Raw genomic sequence first — 26,704 nt, 5'->3', positions numbered from 1 at the left:
AGAGGAACAACGAACTGGCGTCGAATGATGATCCGAGGGCTCCTTAAGAATGCTGCAGGTTGATGAGGTGATTGGAACCAGCTGGTCGCGATCAGGGCAGAGAGGGGAGGGGGAAGGTAGCTGACAGAGCCACCGTGACAGTACCCCCCCCCTCAACGACCGCCTCCAGGCGGTCCAGGACGCCGGTCCGGGTGGGCACGGAAGAAATCATCGATGAGGGTATGGTCCAAGATGAGGGAGCGCGAGATCCAGGAACGTTCCTCTGGACAATAACCTTCCCAGTCCACAAGAAACTGGAATCCACGGCCGCGGCGCCGGACGTCCAAAATCCGACTGACGGTAAAGGCAGGCGCGCCGTCAATGACCCGGGCGGGTGGCGGGGAAGCGGACGGCGGGCACAAGGGGCTTTCATTAACAGGCTTAATTTGCGTAATGTGAAAGGATGGATGAACCTTGAGAGCAGCAGGCAGCCGCAGGCGGACACAGGAGGGATTGATAACACGGTCAATGACGTAAGGGCCAATAAAACGAGGAGCCAACTTACGGGAAGATGCCTGGATGGGAATGTTCCTGGATGAAAGCCAAACCTTTTGGCCGGGTTGATAGTCGGGCCCCACCACCCTGTGACGATTAGCGATCTGACAGTTTCTCTCCTTGGTGCGGAGGAGAGCCGCCCTGGCTTGGTGCCAAACCTCTTGGCACCGTTGGAGATGGAGTTGAACCGAGGGCACTGCCAGATCGAGCTCCTGAGAAGGAAACAGAGGTGGTGAGTACCCTAACGAGGCCTCAAAAGGAGACATTCCCGTGGCCGTGGAGTGGTGAGTGTTGTGGGCATACTCAACCCACACCAGGAATTTGGACCAGTCGGAGTTATTCTGTGCTGCCAGACACCTGAGTGCTGCCTCCAACTCCTGATTAGCCCTTTCCGCCTGTCCGTTCGACTGAGGATGATACCCTGAAGAGAGACTGACTGTGGCGCCGAGGGCGGAGCAAAAGGTTTTCCAAACTTGGGAAATAAACTGTGGTCCACGGTCAGACACAATGTCGCAGGGAATCCCATGATAACGGAACACCTGATTAACCAGGATCTCAGCTGTTTCTGTGGCAGAGGGGAGCTGAGAAAGGGGGATGAAGTGGGCTGCCTTGGAAAAACGGTCGATTATGGTGAGTATAACTGTGTTACCCTGGGAAGGAGGCAGTCCAGTCACAAAGTCCAAGGCAATGTGGGACCAGGGACGACTGGGCGTAGGCAGTGGCAACAGATGTCCAGAGGGTGGAGAATTGGAAGTTTTAGAGCAAGCACAGGTGGAACAGGCTGCAACATATTCTCGAACGTCCCTCTCCAAGGTGGGCCAGAAAAAACGTCTTTTGATGAGGTTAATGGTTCTATGGACTCCTCCGTGACAGGCAATCCGGGAAGTATGCCCCCATGTGATTACGTCGGACCTAAGGGAGTCAGGTACAAATAAAGTTCCAGGTGGACATGGTGCATGATCTTGAACCTCACCTTGGGCCTGCTGGACCTTGGATTCTATGTCCCAGGTAAGACTGCCAACAAAAAAGGAGATGGGCATGATGGTCGACTCGGAGGTGGTTTCAGCGGTGTTAAACATTCTGGAGAGAGCATCAGGTTTGACGTTGCGGCTCCCTGGGCGGTAAGTGATTGTAAAATTAAAGCGATCAAAAAACAGACACCAACGAGCCTGGCGAGAGTTCAGCCGTTTGGCAGAGCGTAGATAGGTGAGATTTTTGTGGTCTGTCCAAACAATGAACGGTTGTTCTGCCCCCTCCAGCCAGTGGCGCCATTCCTCCAACGCAAGTTTGATGGCTAATAATTCGCGGTTACCAACATCATAGTTTTTTCCGCGGGGTTGAGTTTGCGTGAATAGAAGGCGCATGGTTTTAGTTTCCAGAACCATCTTCACGTTGGGAAAGGACAGCTCCAACACCACATTCAGAGGCGTCAACCTCGACGATAAATTGTTTCTTGACATCGGGTTGAATAAGTATGGGAGCGGTGACAAAGAGTTTTTTAGGTTTGGAGAAGGCCATGTCAGCAGCTGGTGTCCAAACGTAAGGTCTATTGACAGAGGTGAGTTGAGTCAGGGGTGCCGCTATGCTGCTGAAATTGCGAATAAATCGCCTATAAAAATTGGCGAAGCCCAGAAACTGTTGTAATTTTTTGCGTGTCTCTGGAACCTGCCAGTTGGTAACAGCTTCAATCTTGGCTGGGTCAGGTCTGATGTTGCCGGGCTCAATGACGTAACCCAAAAAAGGAACGGTGGAAACATGAAACTCACACTTTTCAGATTTAACAAATAATTGGTTTTCTAACAACCTTTCCAGGATGAGACGGACATGATGTTCATGTTGAGACAGATTAGGAGAATAAATGAGAATGTCATCTAAATAGACGAACACAAATCTGTTAAGGAAGTCACGGAGCACATCATTAACAAGCCTTTGAAATACGGCAGGAGCGTTAGTGAGGCCGAACGGCATGATTAGATATTCATAGTGCCCCCAGGGAGTATTGAATGCTGTTTTCCATTCGTCGCCTTCACGGATACGAACCAGATGGTAGGGGTTACGCAAATCCAACTTGGTGAAAATGCGTGCTTCTTGAACAGAATCAAAAACAGCGTCGATAAGAGGGAGCGAATATTTGTCTTTTATCGTAATGTGATTTAACTCACGATAATCAATACAGGGTCGAAGTGTTTTGTCCTTTTTTTCAACAAAAAAAAAAAACCCTGTGCCGACCGGAGAGGACGAGGGGCGGATGTGACCTAATGAGAGGGCTTCTTGAATGTAATTTTCCATGGAACTTTTTTCAGGGCCTGATAGATTAAATAATTTCCCCTTGGGAAGTGGTGCGCCGTTAAGTAGTTCGATAGCGCAGTCATAGGGTCTATGGGGCGGCAAAGCACTGGCCTTGGCTTTACAAAACACAGAACTAAGGTCATGGTAGCACGAAGGTACTTTAGACAGGTCTATGCTGGAGTTAGAATCAGACACCGAGGTATAGGTAGATGGAATGGCAGAATGGAGGCAATTAGCCATACAAAAGGTACTCCAGTTGGAAATACGAGGAGTGGTCCAGTCAATATGTGGATTGTGAGTTTGAAGCCAGGAGAACCCCAGAATAATGGGGGTCTGGGGGCACTGGGTAACGAAGAATCTATGATATTCCCTATGATTTCCAGAGGTGAGAATGAGAATAGATTTAGTACGTTTAGTGATCCTAGAAAGCTGTTGACCACCCAAGCCAGCGGCATTGATAGGAGAATCGAGAGGCTCGGTGGGTAACATTAGCTCAGTAATAAGTTGCTGATCGATGAGACTATGTTCAGCCCCTGAATCGATGAGCGCTTTGTATTCATACACGCGGGTCTGATGGGAGATTTTGACAGGAACGTACAAAAATGTTTTTTCTTTGGAATTATCCCCCCGTGGCCTGTCATCTAACGGGGGGCTCTGGAGTTTAAACGAAGGTCACACTGAGAAACTAAGTGTCCGGAGTTACCACAATAAAAACATAACCCCTCATTCCTTCGTTTCTGTCTCTCCTCTGCTGTGAGTTTAGAATGACCCACTTGCATGGGTTCCTCCGTGGCGGGTCCAAAGGATTCATGGCTAGTTTGGGGAAAAACATTCATTGAGGCGTTACGAGAGGTGTTGGTAGTTCGCTTACGGTAACGCTCAGATTGACGTTCACGTAGCCGGACGTCCGAGCGGAGCGCTGCGGAGACGAGTTCTTCAAACGAGTTAGCTTCCGGTTGTGAACATAGATGATCCTTGATATTTTCATTTAATGATTGATATAATATTCCCTTGAGAGCGGGGTCTGGCCAGCCAGCCTCGACCGCCAAAATACGAAAGTCTATTACGTGGTCACTCACCGAACGGTTGCGTTGTTTGAGGCTCAACAACCGTCGGATGGCTTCTTCCTGTTTGCGGGGCTGGTCGAACACTAGGCGAAATTCACCAATGAAGCGGTCAAACGGGAGATGAGTAATGGGATGAGACGCTAGAAAAGCTTGGGCCCACTGTAACGCTTTGTTCCGGAGAGAGTTAACGATTAATGAAATTTTACTGTGGTCAGTTTGGTAGTACCTGGGTGCTTGTTGAAAAATGAGCTGACATTGGAGCAGAAATCCCCCGCAGGCTTTAACATCTCCGTCAAAAGGTTCAGGCTGTAGGCGGAAGTTTTCCGGTATTGCGCCGGAAGTAGTCAGACTGTTGCCGGAAGCGGTGAATTGAGCAGAAACAGTGGGGTTAGCAGTTTGTCCAGTTAATTCCATGAGTGTTTGTGTGATACCGTCAAGGCGGCGAAACAGGTCTTGTTGCGCTGAAGACATCTGGGTGAGCATGTCGGCTTGGCGGCTTAGGAGGTTTCATTGCTGGGATATGGCGTGGCGGAGTCCTTCCGGGTCAGCTGGGTCGGGCGTTTGGCCAGTTCGTTCTGTCATGATCTCGTGAGACTTAGCAGACCCAAATGCTGAAAACCCGGAAGAAAACTCAAAGAATCGTGTGGTAAGTATGAGGGATTTAATTCACAGCCAGTGAATGAGCAGACTTGAGGTAAGAAGGATCTTGATGCGTAGGCGCGGCAGGCTGGAGGGTATTGAGGCAGAAACCAGTGAGCTTGGATGAAGCTGGATCCCAGGAACAGACGAGGAGCATGAACAGCAGACTGCGACCAGAGGAGCACCCGTGGAGGTTTTTTCCGTAGAGGAACAACGAACTGGCGTCGAATGATGATCCGAGGGCTCCTTAAGAATGCTGCAGGTTGATGAGGTGAGTGGAACCAGCTGGTCGCGATCAGGGCAGAGAGGGGAGGGGGAAGGTAGCTGACAGAGGCACCGTGACAACTTCTCACCAAAGATCTTTATTTCCTGAGAACTCTGTTCCAAAAAACGTCTAATCCAAGCATGGAGTTCAGAAAAACATTGACTTTTCAAATTAGACATAGTTTGATGTGCTCAAGACATGAAACGGATTTCTGACAAATGATTATTATTGACTGGGATTAGCAGCACACAAACACGGCCGGTTTTTACATCATCAGCATTTTGTTTGTATGTATTTCTGGTATCAAACATTAGTATACCTAATCAGAAGTGACAAAAGACAAAGATTAGATTAACAGCCATGAAATTGGATGGAAGAGTCCTCTAATGAATATTAAAAGACTGAGATGTTATTTTTGGAGCAAATACTCCAGAATAGTCTGATCTGCTATACCAGGTCAACCAATTACCCCGTGGAAAATTCCTCAAACAAAGCAGTTCTGACTCCAGTTTGATGTTTCATGAAGAGGAGCAGGCCGTCTTCATCTGCGGTGAAAGCAGCAGTAGTCACAAAAAAAGAAGTGTATTTATTTTACTGTTGCTGCAGGTCAAATGTTTTGTCCTGGTCAGGATACAGCCAGTGGGTTTGGCGGGTTCCTGCATCACACGTCTCCCTGCAGATCTTCTCATAAGGACTCAACTTCTGCTGGATCAGTGACGTATTTAGATGCAGATGAGCTGCAGATGTCCTCATGAAACTTAAAATGATTTTTTAGAACTTTAAATTTTAACTGGTGAGACCGTCATCTTCAAACCAAAGGACAAACAAATTGTTCCCCTTCCAACAATAAATGTTTCCAGGATTTTCTAACCCGTGAATTGATAAAATGAAAATTGGTAAAGGAGGAATTTAAGGACCCACTCCACTAAAAATTGCGTTTTTTTAATGTATTGAACATGTTCCCGTGGCATTTTTCAGATGAATATTTATTTTTTCAAATCTTTGCAAATCAGGAGCAGACAAAAAAGATTGTATCTGTGATGTAAATAATGCGATGGGGGGGCCACAACATCCTGCTCCGCCCCATTCTGATGCCTCCACCCTCAGACAAATAGATCCATGAATGTCTTTGTTTTCCTCGTCTGAGCTGGAATCTGAATCAGAACTGTACAGCTGGATAGCTCTGATATTGCTCAGCATTTTTGTTACACGGCTAATGTTAGGTTGAGGTTGTGAGGGGCTGTAAGCTAGTGGGAGAGCAAGTAAACAGAGATTTCTCAGTAATGGGGAAGGTGGGGGGCAGGTTTGGCCAATCATCCCGCCCTCAACTCGGAGGGGAATTTCTGATGACGCCTGTCGCTCTGCAGAAACTATGTCATAGAAAACCACACAGGTTTTTAGATTTTGGCTAAAACAACATACTTATAGTTTAAAGACCACTGGGAACGCTTTGAAAATAGATCAAAAGATGATTTGAGTGGGTCTTTAAAGTTGATATGAATTCTTTTAGTGAGTACCAATACAGACTGAACCTTTCTAAATCCTTTTAAACAATTCACTCGTTCCTTTCCCCCCTTAATTCTCTTTTTGCAAGAATCTGGTTCCCTGGTTTACCACACTCAACTGTAAAAAAAGGGTTTTGATCCATGCAGAGGTAACAGCAAGTCCTTTACATGTCACTGACATTTTTCATGTTAAAAACTCTTTATTAAAAATATTTATTCAGCTGCTCCTGACTACAATTAAGGGACATTTGGTTTAAAGAGAAACCCAAATTCATTTGCAAAAAAAAACAAAAACAGATACAATGTTTTGATAATTGAGACACAGGCCATGTTCCTCAGAAGGTAGTTTAACTTTGAATCAGTGGGCGGAGCTAGAACATTTGTTATGGGAGGGTAGGAGGGGGGCAAAAGAGTTTTTAAGGGTGGCAAACGAGAACAGCAGAGTGAAAGACCCTTGCCCCTCCGTAACTCCACCTCTGCTTTCAACCAAGTTTGATTGGAAGTACCGTACATATAGACACACGTCTTTCTTCTGGCTTCCCTTGACTCGTTTTCACTGCACCCCAAGCACCTTTACTTTGAGTCTAGCTATGCAGGCGAGGTCTTGGTTCACCAAAATTCAGCAAACCATCCAAGGAGAAATGCTTTCAGAACCCACCATCCTCTACCTTCTCCAAAGATCATGTAAACACTGACTGTAGCACCTTCACTTGGTAGACTTTAAGTGGTTTCTTTTAAAAACAAATTGTTGTTTTTTTTTCTATTTAAAATCAAAGCTCTTTTTTTATTCTCAGTTAAGCCACATCGCCTCAGGGCAGAATCAGCACAACGAAACCTTTCACCTTGTTAATCAAGAGTTTGTGAGTTACAGGTTAGTCATTATGAAAGGAAGCTGATCAGCGGCTGCAGGAAAAGTCCCATGGTTCCCAGGAGGCAGACGGTCACAAACACCCAGAGGAAGATTCTGTCAATCACCATGGCAACGTACTTCCAGTCATCTTCCACCTGTGAGCCAAAGAAAGGACAAGCTGGTGTAAAAGGACGACGCATGCAGCCCTGAAGGGAAAAGCTGCTTTTTTCTTTTAACCAGTGAAGTGAGGTGAGCAGAAAACAAAGGTGTAAAAAGGGCCAATGGTTGAAGCAAATGATGGAATGGAAGTAGAAGTTTCAAAAGGATTGTTGGAGAAAGTATGAGGCAGAAATTTGATCCTTGATTTATTTAGGAAGAACAAGCTAATGTGCTAATCACATCAAAGTTTCAAACAAAGCAGCAGGCATCCCAACAAAGCTGACTGAGCTGCAGGTTTTACATATCAAAGGGGTCTTCTGTCCTTGGGGAGATTCCAGACTCTGTATTTATCACCGCCTGAAAGGGTTAACCGGATAACTGGAGCAGTTTAAAACAGCGAGCAATCATTGCTCCCAGCACAGGAAAGAACAGGATTTTGCATATTTACATTTCATTAAAACCATGGGTGGGTTTTGTGATTCTTGGAAAAGTTTTGGACATTTTTGGTGGCAGCGTTCTATATAATTTTTTCTCCATATACTGTAAAAATCTTTGCAGAGTTGCATGTTTTTGTGCTGATGCAGCAGACATTTATTTATCGCATTTAGGTTTTTTTGGAGACTCAAACAGTCAAAAGAAACAGATGACTTTTTTTGCTCCTTTTCAGACCTGTTTTGGTCATCTTCATCATTTTTCTTTTGTTTTGTTTTGTAATTTACGCAATATGGAGATAAAGAAATCCAACACAAAAACTCTTCAGACTGTTCAGTAAGATAACTTGCTTGTTTTATGTTTTTATTTATTTAAAATTAACTCAGGAAACTTCATGCCCATGCCTTTTGCTTCTGACGGCTCATAATTCACCAGAGATCATCATCTTCTAAACCCCTCTTGTCACTTTTGGGGTCACGAGGCTGCTGGAGCCTATCTCTGCATCTTTTAAACAAAGACAGGGGACATCCTGGAGAGGTCGCCAGTCTGTCACAGGGCAACAATCACACACCCATGCACTCTCACATTCACACCTCGGGACAATTTAGATTAACCAATGAACCTATGAGGTGCGTTTTTGGACGGTGGGAGGGAGCCAGAGTCCCCAGAGAGAACCCACGCATGCACGGGGAGAAAATGCAAACTCCACACAGAAAGGTCCCCCAGTTGAGACTTGAACTGAGGGCCTTCTTGCTGTGAGGCAAGGGCGCTAACCACTGCACCACCCCACCGTGCAGCATCATTTTTCAGTTTTACATAAAAACAACTTCTGAGAAACTGAACTCACTTTAGGAACAAAATCAAGAGCAGATGAGGAGCTGGTCAGCTCAGAACAACTCTTTGAAGCCCTTCAGCCACAATTTATTTAGAGGATTTTTATTTTTCAACCTAAATATAAACATAGGAATCAGGTGATGCGGCTCAGAAGGGAAATTAGACACATTTTCTCCGTCCAGGAGGGGAGTTCCCTGCCACAGGTCAGTAATCTGTGGCTTTATTTGAGGGTCTACATCTTCCCTTCCACACACAGCAGGATTTTTTTCTTTATTTTTTATTGTTTTTTCCCTGCAGTTTAAGCATCAAAGCATCACTTTGTCTGAACCTGAAGATGATGGCAGATGAACTGGTTACTCTGGAAATCTAACATGAATATCATTTAATATCAACTCGCCATATACTGTATACATTTGATCAAAAACACAAAGATAGATGGTAACATTTCACTGAAATATAATCATCTCTTTTTAAATTAAATGACAAATTATTTAGAAAAGATTTCACTTATTCTAATTCACACTTTAACAAATGGTTCTATTTATTTGCTAATGTCATAAGGAAGTTGGATACATTAAATGAAAAGTCACTTTGTGTAACCTTTGCTCTATCCTAGGCAATTTAACATTGGGAGTTGGGTCATCTAGACCCACTAGAGCAGTGTTTTTCAACCAGTTCGCTGTGGGAGATGGTCAAGTGTGCCGTGGGAAATTGGCCTCATTAACTGATCTAACAACATTTTCTATCTCCAGGATATCTGCTCTTTGTTCATCCAAACAGGCCCTGATAAAACACTGAGTAGTTAGGAATATGAAAGATCGTAGCGTCAAGTGTTTTCGGAAAAGTCCCGCCCCTTCAACTGTCTCCACCAATCATTCTTGGAGGCTTAATCACACGTCATCAGTCTGACCAATCAGAAGTGGTTAAAGTCGTCACTTCCTTGTTCTGATTCTGCTCATAAAGTCTCTCAGTTCCAACAAAAATACCAACTAAAGCTCGTCTTTAGCGGTGTAGCTTTCCACATAATCCGGTGTCAGACCGTGGAACAAGTGAACAAAACAATGAAGCTCAGAGAAGCTAGTCTGTTTGCGTTCGGCGGCTGTTTGCTCTACATCTCCCATGATGCATTGGGATAAAGTGACAGCGTCTCAGGGCACAATGAATCTACGTACGTAGATCAATACAGACTATGAGTTTATCCTTTTTTTAAATTTTTGGATGCTGGTGTGCATGCCGCGGGATTTTTGTCAAGGTTAAAGTGTGCCGTGGCTCAAAAAAGGTTAAAAAAAACACTGATCTTGACCCACTAGACAGTGCACTGAAGCTTTTTTCTTCAATGATTTGTGATCTTCACGGGTGTCCATGGATTACATGAAATCTTTCTACCTTTGTCATGGTAGGGAGAACACCTCAATGGAAGGGTGGGGTCATGGGATAGCACAAGGGCTAAGGGTGTATTAAGATTGGACACATTTGGTTTGCTGGTTTGGTTTGAGTTCGTTTCCCCCCTCATGTCATTGATAAACGTAAACAGGGTAGGAATGTGGCAACAGATGAGCCACGGGCAAATGTAAAGCAACAATTATCGTGCTATCAGACAAAAGACATGGTCCAACTCCTTACTTGTTTATTTGAACACAGCTGAAAATGCTTCTGACAAGCTTTTCTGTGTCTCGTTACGCGACAGGTGCTGCCGTGACGTCATCCTAAAATGTTTTATTTATAAGGCGCCTTTCTGAGCACTCAAGGTCGCCGTACAGTGTTTACAAATGTACCGTGTTAATATGTGTTGTGGTGCTTACTGGGATAGCTTTTACTTTGATTTCCATTCGGAACAAGGTACAGTGGACTTAGCGGACATTTGTAAGCCAACGGCAGCTTTCTCCTGACAGCTTGATGAAGCGCGCGACGCTCCTTATCAGACCCAAGTGCACCGTTCACATTGTGACGAATAATGTTAATGAGCGCGGAGAGGAGCAGTCACAGGTTCAAGCCCTTAATAGAGAATAATAAACTGCACTCTGCAGACGTAAAGCATGTAATAAGCACTTGAATAGTGTCCTGTGACAATTGAAGGTGTTTAGAGCACAGATAGGGAGGATGTGGTATTGGAAAAGACAAAAATCCCTTCATATGTCTACCTGTGATTACCAAGTTTTCCTATTGTTTTCTATCCACAAAACAAAGGTGGTCAGTAGGACATAAAATATTAATAATTTGCTTAATTTAAGGTCTATTGGGATATTTTTTCATTTCTGTTTTCAGAATTGGAAGCCTTTATGGTTTATGGTCACCAACTTTTAATCTCTGGACCTTTAGAAAGTTGTAGCTTGTGGTCCCTACTATATATCACAAACCCCTATCAGCGTACCTTCATACCAGACGTCTCCTCATCGCTGCAGTTGCTAGCATCCTCTGTGTTAAAGTGACAAGTAAAAAGTGTTGTTCCCGACGTACACAACTGGTAATTGAAACATAAACTTTTAGTAAGTTAACTGTCCCGCTAAGGGTTGTAAAGCGCAGCATGTCCGTCCCTCTCTTGCTGTTTTGCCCCGCCTTCATAGTTCCTGGCCAATAACTGAAGAGATGTTCTGTTTAGTTTACAAGCTTTGGTCCGGAACAGAACGGTCCGCTTGTTGCCAGTCTGAATATAGACCAAACTCAAGGTTCAGGACTGGATTCAGAACAAATGAAGTCCACCTGAACAGGAACAAAGGACTTTTCCAGCCTAAATACACCCGTAGTGAAATACTCGTGTCTGAGCATTTCATAAAAATGAAACAATTTACAAGTTTTAGGAAGATTTTGCACTTTGGACAACAAGCTCTGTAATCAAGGATTCAGTTGGATTGGACTCTAGAGATTCAAACTGCCAAAATGAGCTGGGGCGGGGCGGGGCTACTCGCAACTCAGAGGTGACTTTCTAATGAACTCCTTCCGCTCTGCAGAAACTATGTCCTGGAAAACAATACAGGTTTTTTTTTTTATTCAGCTAAAAATGGTATCAGTAGAATGAAAAGACCCCTGGAAACACTTTGAAAAGAGATCAAAAGATGATTTGAGTGGGACTTTAAATCAGCTCATTCAGATTTTAAGACTAAGAGTGAGAGGTCATAGTAAGATCCAGCTCCCACCTCCTTGGCTTTGTTCCTGCTCCTCATGTTTTCAGCGATGTACTTGACGCTCTCTATGGCCTGTTTGACCTCCGGAGAAACCACGGAGAAGGCCACCACCGTGTTAATGCTCTGCTGACTCAGCTGATGTTTCATCCGCACGCTTGCTGCTGTTTCTGGGGTTTCTCTCCCATGTTGGCAAGGGCAGGGACACTTCTTTGCGCCACAGCCATCCATGGATGAGAGTTTGCAGTCTCCATATTCCAGACAGTTGAGGGACCCTCCTCCAACCTGCTGGAGAAACCAGAACAACTTGGATGAACATAAAAGCGGTCGCTGGATTTTCCGGTTTGCCAGCTTTCCCTTTTCTCCTCCAGCTCATTGCCATGGGACCTCCTGCTCCTATTTTGCTCTGATGACCAGATGTCCAAACAACCCTGCTGGCTTTTCTAATCTACTGCTTAAACACACCAAGGCTCAGTTTTAGATTTGTCTTTACAGAAGCTACGTCTTTAATGCCAACCTTCATCTTGCCGGTAAAATGAGAAGAAACTCTTTAGAAATGCATTGAAAAACAGCCAATAATCAAATCACAAGCTGCTTCTTCGAGACACATTTTGTAGGCAGAGAAACCCTGTAAATGTAAGGGTAAAAAATCTCCAAATCTTTGAATGAAGCACACTTGAATCAAGTTTTTTTTCTTCTGAATACTGGAAGGGCTGCCCATTTCCTCTGAAGAAAACCATTTTTTAGGATCTTCAGGAAGTGTTGGAAGCTCAGTGACCTTTTCCTGCTTTCTCCTTGGTTAGAGTTTCTGTTTAGTTTATCTTCAGTAGTTTGGTTTTCTGTTTGTTTCAAGTCTTTGAAGCAAGTTAAGTTTCCCTACACTTGATTCTATTGGCAAAGTAAGTTTACCTGTATAACATATTTTGTGTACAAAGGTCATTTTAAAGTGTTTGACACAGAACATTAAAAGAGACATTAAAGCAATGATCATTAAAAAAACCTAAAGAATGTTAAGAAGGAATGAATTTGTGGATGTCAAATTTTGAATAAAAATGGAACCTGGATCTAAATCAACTTTTCCATCTGATCTAAGGCTTTCTGGAAGTTTGTTCCAGATCTGTGGAGCATAGAAGCTGAATGCCGCTTCTCCATATTTGATTTGACTGTGGGAACTGACCGGATCCAGATGACCCCAGAGGTCTGGTTGGTACACACTGGGTCAGGAGGTCAGTTACTTAAAGTTCTATAAATCAGCAACACTAAAGTCTATCTTCTGGCAGATAAGCAGCCAGTGGAAAGAGCTCAGAACCGGACTCATATGGTTTTACATTTTAGTGAGAACCCGAGAAGCAGAGTTCTGAATAAGCTCCAGTTTCCTGATTGATTTTTCTTCTTTTAGTCATCCTGTAAATACACTGTAAGTGAAGTCGACTATAAAGATGAGCCCAAGAACTACTTTCTCCAGGTTCCTTCTTAGACATCAGATTTTGAATCTTTTAAATATTTTTGAGATGATAGTAGGACGATTTTGTAACTGCCTCAATTCCGGTCTGTGTCCATCACTACACCCAAGTTTCTGGCCTGGTGGTTTTTGGATGAAGAGATTGAAGCTCTGAAGCGAATTTCCAACCGCCTTTCTTTAGACCCAAAGACAATCACTCCAGTTATAGGTTTATAGGTTTATTCTGCAGTTTGTTGTGTCACGTCCACTTTGACTGTACAAGTCTGTCAAACTAGCCCCGCCCCTTTCTCCACTCTGTTTATCAGCGTTTCTGTCGACTTTCTGTTGCCAAATGAGCGTCATGTCACTTCCTGAGTATTTGCTTGTCTTGAACCCACAAAACTAACACAATTTCTAGAGTTTACCAGTTTTGTTCAGTCTCCTTCATGAGCGTTTGCTCTGCTGCAAAAATGCAGATTTTTTCATTGAACAATCACAGCATTTTAAAAATCCTCATCACACTTTGTTCAAAGTTGAAGTTTTGATTACAGGAAACATCAGACAAACTGTTACAAACAGAAAACTCAATCACACAATTCAATTTAACAGAAATGATCCCACAGAATTCCCCCCTTTTTTCCTGAAGATTGAGCTGTCCTTCAGGATAAGAATCAGATCTTTGAATGTCGCATCAGTTTTGTCCTCACGATGTTTCCGCTTTGCTCTTTAGTGTTTAGTTGTGTTTCAGTCCATTCCATAAGGCTTTTTTTCTGTCTCCAATCGTTTTGGAGAAATATCGCCATAGTTCATTTAGCGATATTTGTATCGATTCAAAATGCCATCAGGACGATATTTATTTATTTACTCATGAGCGTCTGACTCTTGTTTTCCACTTAAACCTCCAACCACTAGGTGGCAGCAGAGGACACTGAACCTCTTTTATCAGCTCTACACGCACAAAACAACAAGATCCCAGTGAGAAGCAGCTTGTTCTGTTGTTATGATACATGTTCTGTTTAGTTTTTACTTAGGAACTAGCCTTGTTGCTGCCAGTTTCATCTAAAAATGAGGATTTTGGTGCTTCTTAGATAAGAACGAGTGCAGCTGCACAGCGGCTAATGCACGGAGCCAAAATGCCATCAGCAAAGCGGACCAAATTTCTGCACAACCTCACAGCAATGGGTTCAGCGACCTGATCGATCAGAGTGATGTGTACAACGCTCTGAAAAAAGGCAGACGTCGTGGTGATGTGCGGTGAAATCTGTGTTTACTTCGGCGTGTGAGAAAATGAAGCTGCAGCTGCAGAGCAGACAGATAAGCATCTTAGCCACATTAAAGCGTCTCCTGCACCCTGTCACGTTGCGTCATCATTACACTTTAATGTTTCTGGAAAGAATTAGTGTTTTCTTCCTTTTTTTTTGAAGCACCATTTAGGCTCCTGAACCATTTAAAAGTACTGGAGAAACTGCATTTAGCAATATTGAAATTTCCTCAATCATACTTTTAGAACCTTATTAGTCAAGGCAAATTCATTCTATTGCTTTTTCTTTTACTGAAAAATATTTTGTTGTGGAAATCAGACAATGCCGACTGTTCCCTTTAAGAAAGAAATATTTCTTAATTTACTAAAATAAAAGCACTATGAATTTGTTTGGGTAAAAGCAACTCATATTTGACAGTTGCAGTGCTTCACATTGTGATCATAAAATAAACAAAATTTTCCCATTTTACTAAAAGAAAGACGTATTGATATTCAGGTAGCGTTTTTTTCCAAGTCATACCCCTAAAAAATACAAATAAAAGTGTTCCGGTACAATATCAGGATACATATCGTATCGCCAGGCTCTTGGGGGTTCACCAAAATACATTGATTTTTGTTTAGGTGCACAAAGTCATTCTACATTCATGTAGCGTTGGAAGATTTGTTTTTTTTTTAACATTAATGCGTGTTTTCTGAGTCGGGCAGTCATTTTTACGACCATTTCAAAGCTACATGAACGCAGCATTTCTCTAATTTGCATTTTTCCCTGAGGGACATCAATCCATCAGTGAAATTGGCAGTAAAACAAACAAGAGTAGAACAAAAGTTACAGTTTTGAAATAAAATAAAAATCTAAAATGTTCTGTTTTAAAATATATACATGTATTCTCAATCAGAATTAAAACATATTTTTTTTCCAGATTCCATGGTATTTCTTTCTCTTATGAGATGGATTACAAAAACACCACTGATCTGCTCTTAGTTGGGCCCTTTGGTCAAATTTTAGAACCCTTTTTGGCCCACGAGTCAAAAAGTCCCCCCCCCCCTGGTTTCAACCCTGGAAAGAACACCAACAAGGGCCTGGTGCCACCATGTTCCAAACAGCAGGTTTACCTGGTCACAGACAGAAAGTCACTTTGAGACCCATTTTCCTCTTTAGGAGCCACTAGCTCAAGGTTTGCGTGTGAGATCCTGTTTTCTGTTACTCTCAGCTAGAGCCTTAAGTGTCACTTTAGCTTTGTCCCTAACATTTGTTCTTGTTTTGTTGTCCTATATTTAAGGTTCTGTTTACTCCATAAATAATTAAGGTGCTTTATGTCAACGTGTTTTGTTCCCCCACAACAAAGAAGTCCTGACACGACATCTCAGAGAAGCTGCATCTTCAACAAAGGAATTACTAAATATTCTGCTTGTAGCAACCCAACTTTTCTCTTTTTCAACACAAGACACAACCTCCTTTTGTATGAAAGTATTATAAGCCTTAGTTTTCAGAATAATAATGACTTAAATTGGCTTTAAGCTTAAAAGTTAGTTTGTACTGCCTTGGTCACAACTGTTCCTGTTTAGCAATTCTGTAGGTGAAATATGAAACCTGCACAGGTGTCCTGCAGGAAATATCAAGGTTGAAGACCGCTCAGTGAATCCGTTGAGCAAAAAAAAAAATGCACATTTTTTCTATGGGCATGCTGCAGGCGACAGGTCATAGCGGACACTTGAACAACTCGTAGGGGTAAGTAAGGGTAAAGTAGGTGAGACGCAGACAGGTGGGTCGTACGGATTATTCTCTTTTTCTTTACCCAAACCCTGTGGACTGTGCAAGGAGCCCAATACTGCTGGTCATGTGACTGGTGTGTCATCCTTGCATGCAGCCTGACAGTTTGAAATGATGAAATTAGACAATTGGGGAGAATAATCCATGTGAGCATCCAACGAGCAACTCCCCATCGTGCGGTCAGTACAGGTGCATCTTACTGACAACAACTAGAGTGTGGCACAAGGACACAACACCATCACTTTTCATAAGTACAGTAATTTCCGGACTATAAGCCGCTACTTTTTTCCTGCGCTTACAGCCCTGCGGCTTATTCAGTGACGCGGCTATTTCATGGATTTAATTGGCGGCCGCCATGTACGCACTTTCAATCTCAGTGAATGGTTTGAATTCTCTATCTAACACCAAGCTAAAGGCATTTATTTTTCAACACACCTCTAAGCAGCCAAACAGCATGGACGTTACTTCAGGTCTTAGACACTTCAGTCATGGTTCAACAAAACGAAACACACATGCCCGGCCGCATCCCAGAATCCTTTGGTGCCATTAGACCCAACGTGCATGTGATCGCCACTACAGTATGATGCAGCTTTCAAGTTAAAAGCAATCGTTAAAAGCAGCGTAAAAAAATCCACCATCACCAACGGGTTTGGAAAAGGCGGTCAGCTGCTGACGGAAAAGCTGCAATCTGCAGCTGGCTGCACGTAAATATGTGGGAATAACATCAGCCTTTATTTTGTCGGGACACGACTGGAAACACAAATCGACGATCGTTTTTACGGTTTCTAAGGACTGAGCGGAATTTTGCTTTGAAAAGCTCACAGCCTCTGTGTGAGCTGGAGACATCTTCTCCTGCTGCTCTTATAGAGCTGTGGGGCCGATGGCAGTCTGGGGGGTATTCCAGGAAGCAGGTTATGCTAGCTACCACGGTAAGTTTGAGGCTAAGGAAGTTGATAACCTCAGTTTTCGGTTCCAGAAATGGAGGTATGTTTCAGGGTATGTCAAGTTGCCATAGCAACTCATGCTCTGAACATAACCTGGTCGGGAGCAGGTTTAGTTGAAGGTTAGTTTGTTTACAGAGAGGTGAAGCAGCATGGAGTGTCCATTTGAAGATGATTTAGTGGATGAAGAAGCTCAGATAATACTTTTTCCACCGTGAGAGGGTGATAAGACCACATATGGATGTTGGAAAATTCAACTTTTTTACTTTGATCTAACTTAGTTATTTGCTTCAGTTAAGATAAATTATTTTTTTGTTAAGTCAGTTTAAAAATAACACGTAGTTATCAGACAGTTATTTTACTTTCATTCAAATTAATTCAATTAAGTAGGTGTAACTTTGGTGCTGCTGTTAGATCGGCACCGCAAGGGATTGTGGGATACCATTTCCTTAGCCAGTCTGGACGGATTTTGATTTAAGTGTGGGTTTTTGACCAAATTTTTTTAGTTGTTTAGCTGTTTTACTGTGTTTTGCCATGTTTTGCTGAGTTATTTTGTCCTCCTGTGCTTATGTCTCTGCACCATGAGTGAGAGTGAAGGAGAGGATGATGAGTTTATATAGCACCCCTACCGATCATTAGTGTAATGACAAAGACGGAGAATTCTTTAATGAATTTGAGCGCAATGTGCATTTTTTCCTCGTCCTTTTTAATGTTGTAAAAATGAGCATATCTGCCGGCTCATACTTAGACATATGAGAGATCAAGAAATATAATTAATTAAGATGGAAAAAATATTAATTGAATTGGAGTAATATGACATTTAGTTGGATAAATACATAAATTTGAGTTGTATAAACAATTATTGAGTTTTATAGACGTAAGAAATTAGGTTGATTAAATTTAACTCAATTATTTGTTACCAATAGAAGTATTTCATTTAAGGTGGCAAAATTGGATACGTTATATATAGATGTATGCGTCACAAGGAAAATGGAAATAAGATCAGAAACTTGTGGAATTACTTTGTCTGTTCTTCAACTACAAGCAGAAACTCTTTCTTTTGACGATGCAGCTGTGTTACTTTTTTGATGGACGTATAATCTTCATACGCCGTCATTAAAATCTCAGACTCCGTCTCACTAAAGTTCTCTTTGGTTCTCCACGCGTTTCCATGGTGACTCCGGAAATCGGCGATCTATTGAGAATGTCTTTATGTACCTTCCGTGCACGAGCATTAACCCAGGGTTACCAAGTCGAGCGTAATTACGCCAACTCATATCCGGTCTTCTGGAACCGACATACCCAGAGTAAGCGAGTTCAGGCGGATTTCAGCTAGAGTTCAGGCTTAAAGTCAGGCTAGTTCAAACATGCTTCCTGGAATACCCCCCTGATGGCTCCCACACGTAACAACGCATCCGCCCCTCATACACAAAACGTACAGTATTAAGTCCGATTGCTCTGCACAGACACGATTTGCTCCTTCCACCGGCGCAATGGGGACGAAGTGCTCCTCCTTGAAGCCGCCCTGGCCAGAGGTGTCGGAGTAGATAGGAAGGGGAGACAAGGAGCGGGCGGGGCGAGCGCGGAGCGCAGAGGCGTCCGCGGAGCGCAGAGGCTTCTGACTTCTGACGCACGCGCCGCACTGAGGCGCGCGTATCGCGTATCGCGCTGAGGCGCGCGCTTTTCAGTCGCACGCTTTTCAGTCGCTGCTGCTTTATTTTACCGGTGTGTTTTTTTAACCAGCCCTGTTACTCCCATAACGCTGCCGCGACACAAGCGGAAGGAGAGCTTTTCCCGTTCACCCCTCCATGCACTGCTGATACTTGCTCATTCTTAAACACTTACAACAGAATGGCGAGCCGAGCATTGGCCCCGCCTTTAGCCCCTAAGACTCATGGGAAATGGGGAATCGCGGATGTAAATTTCCTCATCATAACTGAGGGATGTAATGTTGATTATATGGTTACTGTTTGTAATTTTATGTATGATACCTAGATTGTCAATAAGTAAAAAAAAAAAAAATGAAATAAAAACACCATAACTGAGGAACTTGTGAACAGAATAGAGGTCCGTGCTGTTTGACAGATGTTAACATACTCAAATACATGAGCCTGAGGCAAAGCTGACTTCACCCACAGTGTGCTAATGAATCACACTCTCTCTGGGATTCAGGACGTGATCTGTCAGGATGACAATGTCGCTTAACACATGCGCGACTTGTACTCTGACGCGGCTTGTGTATGTTTAAAAGTAATTAAATACGTGAAAATGGGTGGGTGCGGCGTGTAATGGGTTGCGCTTTATAGTCCGGAATTTGCGGTACATGCAATTTATATTATTCTTTAAAGCATTCCACAATACATTTACCACAAGCACAACGATGCTAAGTTCCATTTTCATGAGATCCCTTAAGGTGAGCCACAGGAGAACTGCAAGACACACCTAAAAACCTGCAGCATCTTTACTGGTCTACCTTCATATGGATGCATGTTACTACGATTTAAATGTCTTGTACATATAACCCAGAAATAACATGGAGTAGATTATGGAAGCACACCACCATGATGACACTGTTTTCTCACCAACTACCCTATAATTTATCAGAGGTTGTGGAAGCAGAGTTATGTTAAGTTAAAGTAACTGATGTCTACGGTTAAAAAAATGTGGCCAATATCTTGCAGAAGTGTTTTATCCTCTTTTCTCCAAAAAACATTTCTCTACCTGTGCAGCAAACACAGGTTTTTTTTAGACGCATAGTCCTGCCATGTTCACTGTGAAGCCGGCGGTGAGTTCAGTCACCTGTCATTCAGCAGTGGCAGCACCTGCCGAATGAATTCCATTCATTGGAAAACAGTTTGCAAAAAACAAATCAAGCAATAAACATTTAGGATGTGCAAGACAACAAGTTTAGATTGCAGGTAATGAAGATATCTAGAGATTTCCAACTGAAAAGAATGTACAACATTGGATTCCACACAAAAGAAAAAGAAAAAAAACAACGGCTGCCACAGATCGCTGACAAGACAGGTGTAGTAAAAAAAAGAAAAAGCAAACTTTACTAACAGCAAAAGAGCTGCAGGAAGACAAGGTCAGCAGGAACGAACTTTTTCAAGTTGGTACATCAGCAGAAAGACTGAGGGAAGGAAAATAAGGCTTTTCACTGAGAAGACTTGCCTGCCTGCAGTGAACCATAGGAGGGGGAGTATAGTGATGTGGCTTCCATAAGCTGTATGTGGAGGAAGTTAGAATGACGCCCAAGAGAAAGCTGGACCATGACAGTTGATGGGCCTTCAAATATTCACATTAGCGCACCTGCATTTAAACTGACCAACTAGAACAACCTTTTTAATTCTCTTTTTTTAATTTAAATGGTTTTAAATCACTAATGCATTTATCTTTTCACCTTTTTAACTGATTGTTTATAGTTTATATGCATTGTTTAAACCGTTGGAAAGATTTACTTGTGAAATCCACAACATGGTTTAATTGTATCTCAGGTTGTGATTCAGGCAATGGAGACTCTTACCTGCATCAAGCTATTTTTTGGCCTCTTTCCTCCTTTTCCTCCTCCTCCTCCTCCTCCTCCTCCCCCTCCTCCAGCTCCTCCTGCTTCCCCACTGGTGTCCAACCCCCCCGCCTTGCCATCTTCATCAGTCGGTCTCCGCATCAGCATGATCCTGGGTAGGACTTTGAGGAACACCAAGTGCACCCAGCCGGGCATGGTGTGGGTCATGGGCGTGCGGTAGTGCACGTTCAGAACAAACACGGTGATGACGATGCTGAGAGTGACGAAGATCATTGTGAAGAGCAGGTACTCTCCAATGAGTGGAATCACCAGGGAAGTGGAGGGAATGGTCTCGGTGATAACGAGTAGGAACACAGTGAGGGAGAGCAGGACGGAGATACAGAGCGTGACCTTCTCTCCACAGTCAGAGGGGAGATAGAAAACCAGCACTGTGAGGAAAGAGATGAGGAGGCAGGGGATAATGAGATTGATGGTGTAGAAGAGAGGCAGGCGGCGGATGTAGAAGGAGTAGGTGATGTCCGGGTAGATCTCCTCACAGCAGTTATACTTGATGTCGTGCTTATAGCCGGGAGCATCAATGATTTCCCACTCGCCACTTTCCCAAAAGTCTTTCAGATTCACCTACAGATGAATAAAGGAGGTAAAACAGTGGAATTTGTCAAACCATTGCTTTCCAACTGAATTTTTTTTTTTTTTTATAACAGACAGATATTAGGCTTAGTGGTTTCATTTGTTACAGCTAACATGACAGATCACAGTCTGTAGGGTCTTCATCAATGAGACCCATCTGTGTGTTTCTGAAACAGATCCAGCAGTGGAGGTGAAGATTCCTGGTCATCATTGTTATGGAAATCCAAAAATGGACAGGAACTTTGATTTTACAATCATAATAAAGTAGTTGTTTTTTTTTAATTACCTGTCAAACAACCTCTCAGACACTAACCTTGGATCCAATCAGCACCAGATCAATCTTGGCTTTGTCATAGGTCCACGAGCCGAACTTCATGGAGCAGTTCTGGTAGTCAAAGGGGAAGTAGGTGATGTCCATTGGGCAGGACGATTTGAAAATGGCAGGAGGAACCCAGGTAATGGTGCCATCAAACTTCAGCAAAGCTTTGGTCTTATCTTCCACCAGAAAGTCCCCAACGGCGCTGAATATGAATGAGGCAGGAAAAAAAAGGTTTTTCAAAATATGCATGAGAGTATGATACAGAACTGATTCCAAATGTAAAAAAAGGGTTTTAAGTTCATGAAGTGAAAGAATGGAGGCAACAGACCAGGAGAATTAACCATGATTGTCAAAAACCCCAAACCATCAAGCAAAAGAAAGAAACAGATGAGCCGAGCATTTCTCTTCATGTATTCTCCCACATAATACTGGATATAAACACCGACTTTAAGTAAATTTAACAAACTACATGTTTAGTAAGGAGGGGGGCATGTTGAGGATCAAGGAACTTTGTATGTCATACCAATATACGTTTACATGTTTATGGTACAAAATGTGTTTTCCAGGTTTCGGGTAATGGCTACAGAAATAAAATAAGGATAGAATATATATATTTCTCGTACAAGAAACTACATTTCATGCAGTACATGAAATAGTGTCACAAACAAAAATTTAAAAATTCAAATAAAAAACATGAGCAGCCAAAATTGCCCCATGGATTTTAAAGGCCCTATGACACAGCCACTATAAATATTTTGCGCATTTTCCACGAATGAAACTTTGGTCTTTCATGATACATGTGTGATTTGCGTAAATTTGTGAGATACGTGATGTGTTAAACGTGTTTCTTGCGTTCATCATTCGATGTGCGCAGATGCCCGTTTGAGGTTTTCGGCAGACAGGTCTTTACATGAATTCAGTTTTGAGCTATTCAAAATATTTGGTCGGTTAAGGGGAGGTGTTCCGGGCATATCCCAGTGGGGGGAGGCCTCGGGGAAGACCCAGGACACACTGGAGAGAGAAGATTGAGGCCAAAGGCCAGCTGCCTCTCCATCTGCAGCAGAGCTCAGTCTGTGGCCAGCTAGCTGAAATTCTTGCAGGGGAAACGTATCTTGACACAACACCGGGATCCGGCGGAGCTACTGCAGGCAGGCAACTTGTCCAGGCTGTGTGCATGTCCCTAAACTGCTGTTATTTGTGCTCCAATGTTGTCTTTTCTGTGTTCTTGTCATGATTCATGAAAATCACATGTGGAGCAGAGGAGACAGCATTGTTCCAAATAACCATAAATCCTCCTTATAAAAAGTGCTGCAGAGTTTGGTGAGGTGTTTTTCTTTGCTTCTTAAAGCCTCAGATGAATCAGAGGCTTCCTCACAGGAGGAGGTGGGTTCAGGCCTCCTCTAATGGGCTCAAGGACAGGAGACAAAAAGCAGACGAGCACTGCAGCTGATTTATTTTTTACACAAGCAAATTATGATGCAATTTTTAGCTATTTGTGAGGACATAAACACCATGAGAAGGCAAAAAAATGTCAAGAAAATATGAACTTTGTTTAAGATAACGTACATAAGCTGTGTTTCCATTGACTATGAAATTGCATGAATTGGATAATGGCGAATTGATATAAAATGTGCCTAATGGAAACACGAAAATTTCGGAAAAACTCATCGAAAAAAAGGTTTTTGGCTCCGAGGAGGTGGTTTTTGAGGCATATTGCAATTGATATATTTCTCGAAACTGCAATGGAACCACTTTTTTCAAATTAAATGAGTCGTGACCAACAACTGGATGGCGATGCGCTTCTTGGTCAAAACTGGCGACCTTGGGCGCTGCACAGTGGCGCCATCAAAGTGGAAACGCAGCTACTAACAACCGGAAAGATAGAATACTATGACAATTACTTTGATCACCTGCCAGCTGAATGCTCTGAAAACAACAATAAATACAACAGAGAAGCTGAAACCGTTGGACATCATTGATGTTGAGCTTCTTACTTGTTGTAGAGAACAATGTCAGGTCTCCAAATCTTATTTGAAGGGACTCTAATGAATTCGATTCCATCGAACTCTGCTGGTGTCCAGCGCAGCTTGTAGTCGTTCCAAATCTGAGGAGTAGAGTTCAACAGTTTGATTATTGGTTTTCACCTACTAAATGGAGTTTATTTTTAATTGTAAAGACACCTCAATATATCTGAGACAACCAAATTACAAAGTCAAATCCAGATTATAGGACTTTGTGTGTAAACAGCCTCTGATTCGGTTCATGTGTGGCTCTCTTAACAGATCTGGAGGTCACATTTTATTGTTTTACCTTTTTAATGGCATTTATGATGAATTTATTCGTTAGCCGAGTGGATTAATTCCAGGATGCAACTGGGGAGATATTAATTAACCAGTTCATGCGACACTGTTTTTTTCATTTCTCTCTCCAGGGAGTTGACATTAGAAATGGCTGACTGATTCCTGATAGATTCAGGTGCTGATTATTGTCTAAGTGGCTTCAGCAGAGAAGAACATGCTGCCACTGAGATCTGCAGCTGAAACTAAACTGTGTTTATGGTAAATAATCAGAGATTTAAGCTTCACTGTTGTGCATCTCTGGTTATGGTTTTGAAAATAGAAACTCCTGCTGACATAACTTGACTGAGCAAAAACGTTCACGAGTGACTGACTGTCATCATGATGCTCTCAGTTGATGCAGTCGTGTTTCAGGTGCAGAGAGGTCTGATGTGTCTGAATTTCTCCAGAGCAGCCCATTTTTAAAGCCTAGGTGAGGAAAAATAGACTCTTCCTATACAAAAAAGTGTCACTAAAGAAAGTCTTTCAGCCAATTTCATGAATGGAACCATGTAGAAGGAACCAAAATGACCAAAACGACCTGAGAACAAGAATATGATTAAATAATGTGAAAACATTAAAAAAGGAAACGATGAACCCAAAGGTGGCAAACCAAGAACCGAGAACCTGACTATGATGCTATGAAAGAGTACAGATTCTGAAAACACAACAGAGTTCAGTACAGCTAAGGTCTAATGCTATGGTCACAAATACAACTGCCACCGGGCAATGGGGAGGAATCGGCAGAATCTTTAGGATTAGCTGCCACCGCCCAGTTTTTTGAAAGTCGATGGTGTGGTCACGAACATAGACGGCAGCCATTGGGCGGCAATCAGTCAGGCGGGGATGATGCCATTATAAAATCAGATAACACTTGGGCGGCCACAGGGTGGTGGCAGCCGGATCACCTGTGCAGTAACTCTGATTGGCCGTCCATGCCAAGTTTCACCTGCTGCCAGTCGGGGTTCTATAAAAAACTGGCCATTCTGCACTACGGATCATTTGCAAATCAGACTTTAAGCACACATTACAATCATGAAAATTTACGAATGTACACATTTTTTGACAACTTGCCTCCCAAGAAACCCAGCAAGGCAAAAGCACCAGCGGCCAAAACGAAGGTCCAAGTGGTCCAACCACAACACAAGTCTTCCTTTGATAACAAGAATCAATGCCGTCTCCTTATTTACAGTATATGCAGAACCTAAGGGGGCCAGGAACAGCCCTGGTCGAATGCCCGCGCTGCGACAGAGCGATTTTTAACAATCGGACGATGGAAGTGGGACGGCAGCATAATGGCGGTCTGTGAAAAAAATCGTACATTAGCTGTTAAATTTGAACTTTTTCCTAAAACCTTAGTAGGTGACGCGCTGTGTTTAAGACTGCAAATGCCACCTCCTGATTGAAAATGCCGCCGCGCTGCCACCTGCTGAATTTGCTGAAAAGCTTGCATTTAGGTTGCCATGCTGTGGCCTTTTGGGATATGTGACAGTAATCTAAGTTACAGAAGAAAAAACTACTGCAGGTGATGGAAAATGAGAACTGGCGTGGCAATTACAACCAAACACAAATATTAAAAAACACACTAAACTAAGGAAAGCATGACAGCAATCCTTCATTTTAACTTTGAGTTACTGTAAAAAGTGGGGAAATTCCGGTAAAAGGAGAGTAAAGAAAAGGTCATATATTTTACAAAAGAGCATCCATCCATCTACTTTATCCAGTTCAGAGTCATGGGATTGCTGGAATCTACCCAGCTACTATTGGGCAAAGCTGGGGTACAACCTGCACAAACCAGCAGTCCATCACAAGGCCTGAACCCCAACAAATTTAAATCAAGTGTAAACCAATAGCTGGGTGGATGGTCTCCAACGTCCCTCTGAGCCAGAAACAGGAACTACTGGGTTTAGAAAATGAATAGATGTTTTAGGATATTTTATCCAACAAAGAAAGATTTAAGTGGTAAAAAATAAGAGTGTTGTCATAGAACTCCATTCTGTGATGGAGTTCGACTAAAAATACACATTTTTGAACGAGGCTATTTTTAAACGTCACATCACAGAATTAACTCATTTAGAAACCAATTGCATTGAGGCTATAAAGCAAATCCCCTGCAGTTGAACGCCAGGAGGGTCTGCAATAAATGCTATCAGGGCTTTCATTGTAAACACATAGCGCTGGCTCTGATCCAGACAGTGGAAAAAAGCTGATGCTGAGGCTCTGTTCGTGTTAGGAGCCCAGACAGGACCGGTTCCGGAGAATCACAGCCATTCTTAAACCTAAAAGAACGACCAAAGCTCGTTTTCACACATCACATGTGCCGATTTCCAGAAAACCTGAACTACAGTGGCCCTGGAGGACAAATCACATCAACAAACTTCTCACTGCAAAAACCTATTAAAGATCACAATGACAATAAATAAAGCAAAAACAAGATACAATTTTAGAAAACAAGACGAGATGGCAGAAACCAAAACACTAAAAAAAATAACAAAAAACCAGAGTAATTCCTGGAAATTAAAATGGAATGAAAAAAATGACACAAAATGAGAAAATGGAAAAATTAGGTATTATGGGATGTTACTGATTGGATGATAAGGTTTGAGTTTTGAATTGAACTTTTGCAGTGGGCGTGGCCAGAAGCTAAAAGAAACATCTGCTGTCCGAAGATATCGCCACAAGTTCCTGTTGAAAAGGCAAGCTAACCTCATCATCCAATCAGTGATCTCCTCTAATATCTACCTTTTTCAGCATTTTATCTTTATTTACTTTAAACATTAATTTTT

The 26,704-nt window shown here is 42.7% G+C and overlaps 2 protein-coding genes across 2 annotated transcripts in view; both read right to left on the bottom strand.

Annotated features, from left to right (window-relative positions):
- LOC144994858 (uncharacterized) overlaps positions 1-26,704 on the bottom strand; it is a 193,931-nt gene that overhangs the window by 157,534 nt on the left and 9,693 nt on the right. The gene's annotated exons all lie outside the window — the stretch shown is intronic.
- Positions 4,876-26,704, bottom strand: part of LOC101168601 (neuronal acetylcholine receptor subunit alpha-3-like) — a 33,325-nt gene continuing 11,496 nt past the window's right edge. Inside the window, exons 4-8 of the mRNA XM_011480526.4 lie at positions 23,577-23,686; positions 21,577-21,784; positions 20,634-21,254; positions 11,709-11,981; positions 4,876-7,304 (exon numbers count right to left, since the gene is read on the bottom strand). Coding sequence (XP_011478828.1) covers positions 7,179-7,304; positions 11,709-11,981; positions 20,634-21,254; positions 21,577-21,784; positions 23,577-23,686 — 1,338 coding nt within the window. The 3' untranslated portion in view covers positions 4,876-7,178. The remainder of the gene's footprint in view (positions 7,305-11,708; positions 11,982-20,633; positions 21,255-21,576; positions 21,785-23,576; positions 23,687-26,704) is intronic.

Source organism: Oryzias latipes, chromosome 1 (genome assembly GCF_053564925.1).
Source record: "Oryzias latipes strain Hd-rR chromosome 1, Olatipes_Hd-rR_3.1".
Lineage (NCBI taxonomy): Eukaryota > Metazoa > Chordata > Actinopteri > Beloniformes > Adrianichthyidae > Oryzias > Oryzias latipes.
The sequence above is the reverse complement of the archived record's forward strand: the minus strand, read 5'-3'. Positions and strand labels throughout refer to the sequence as shown.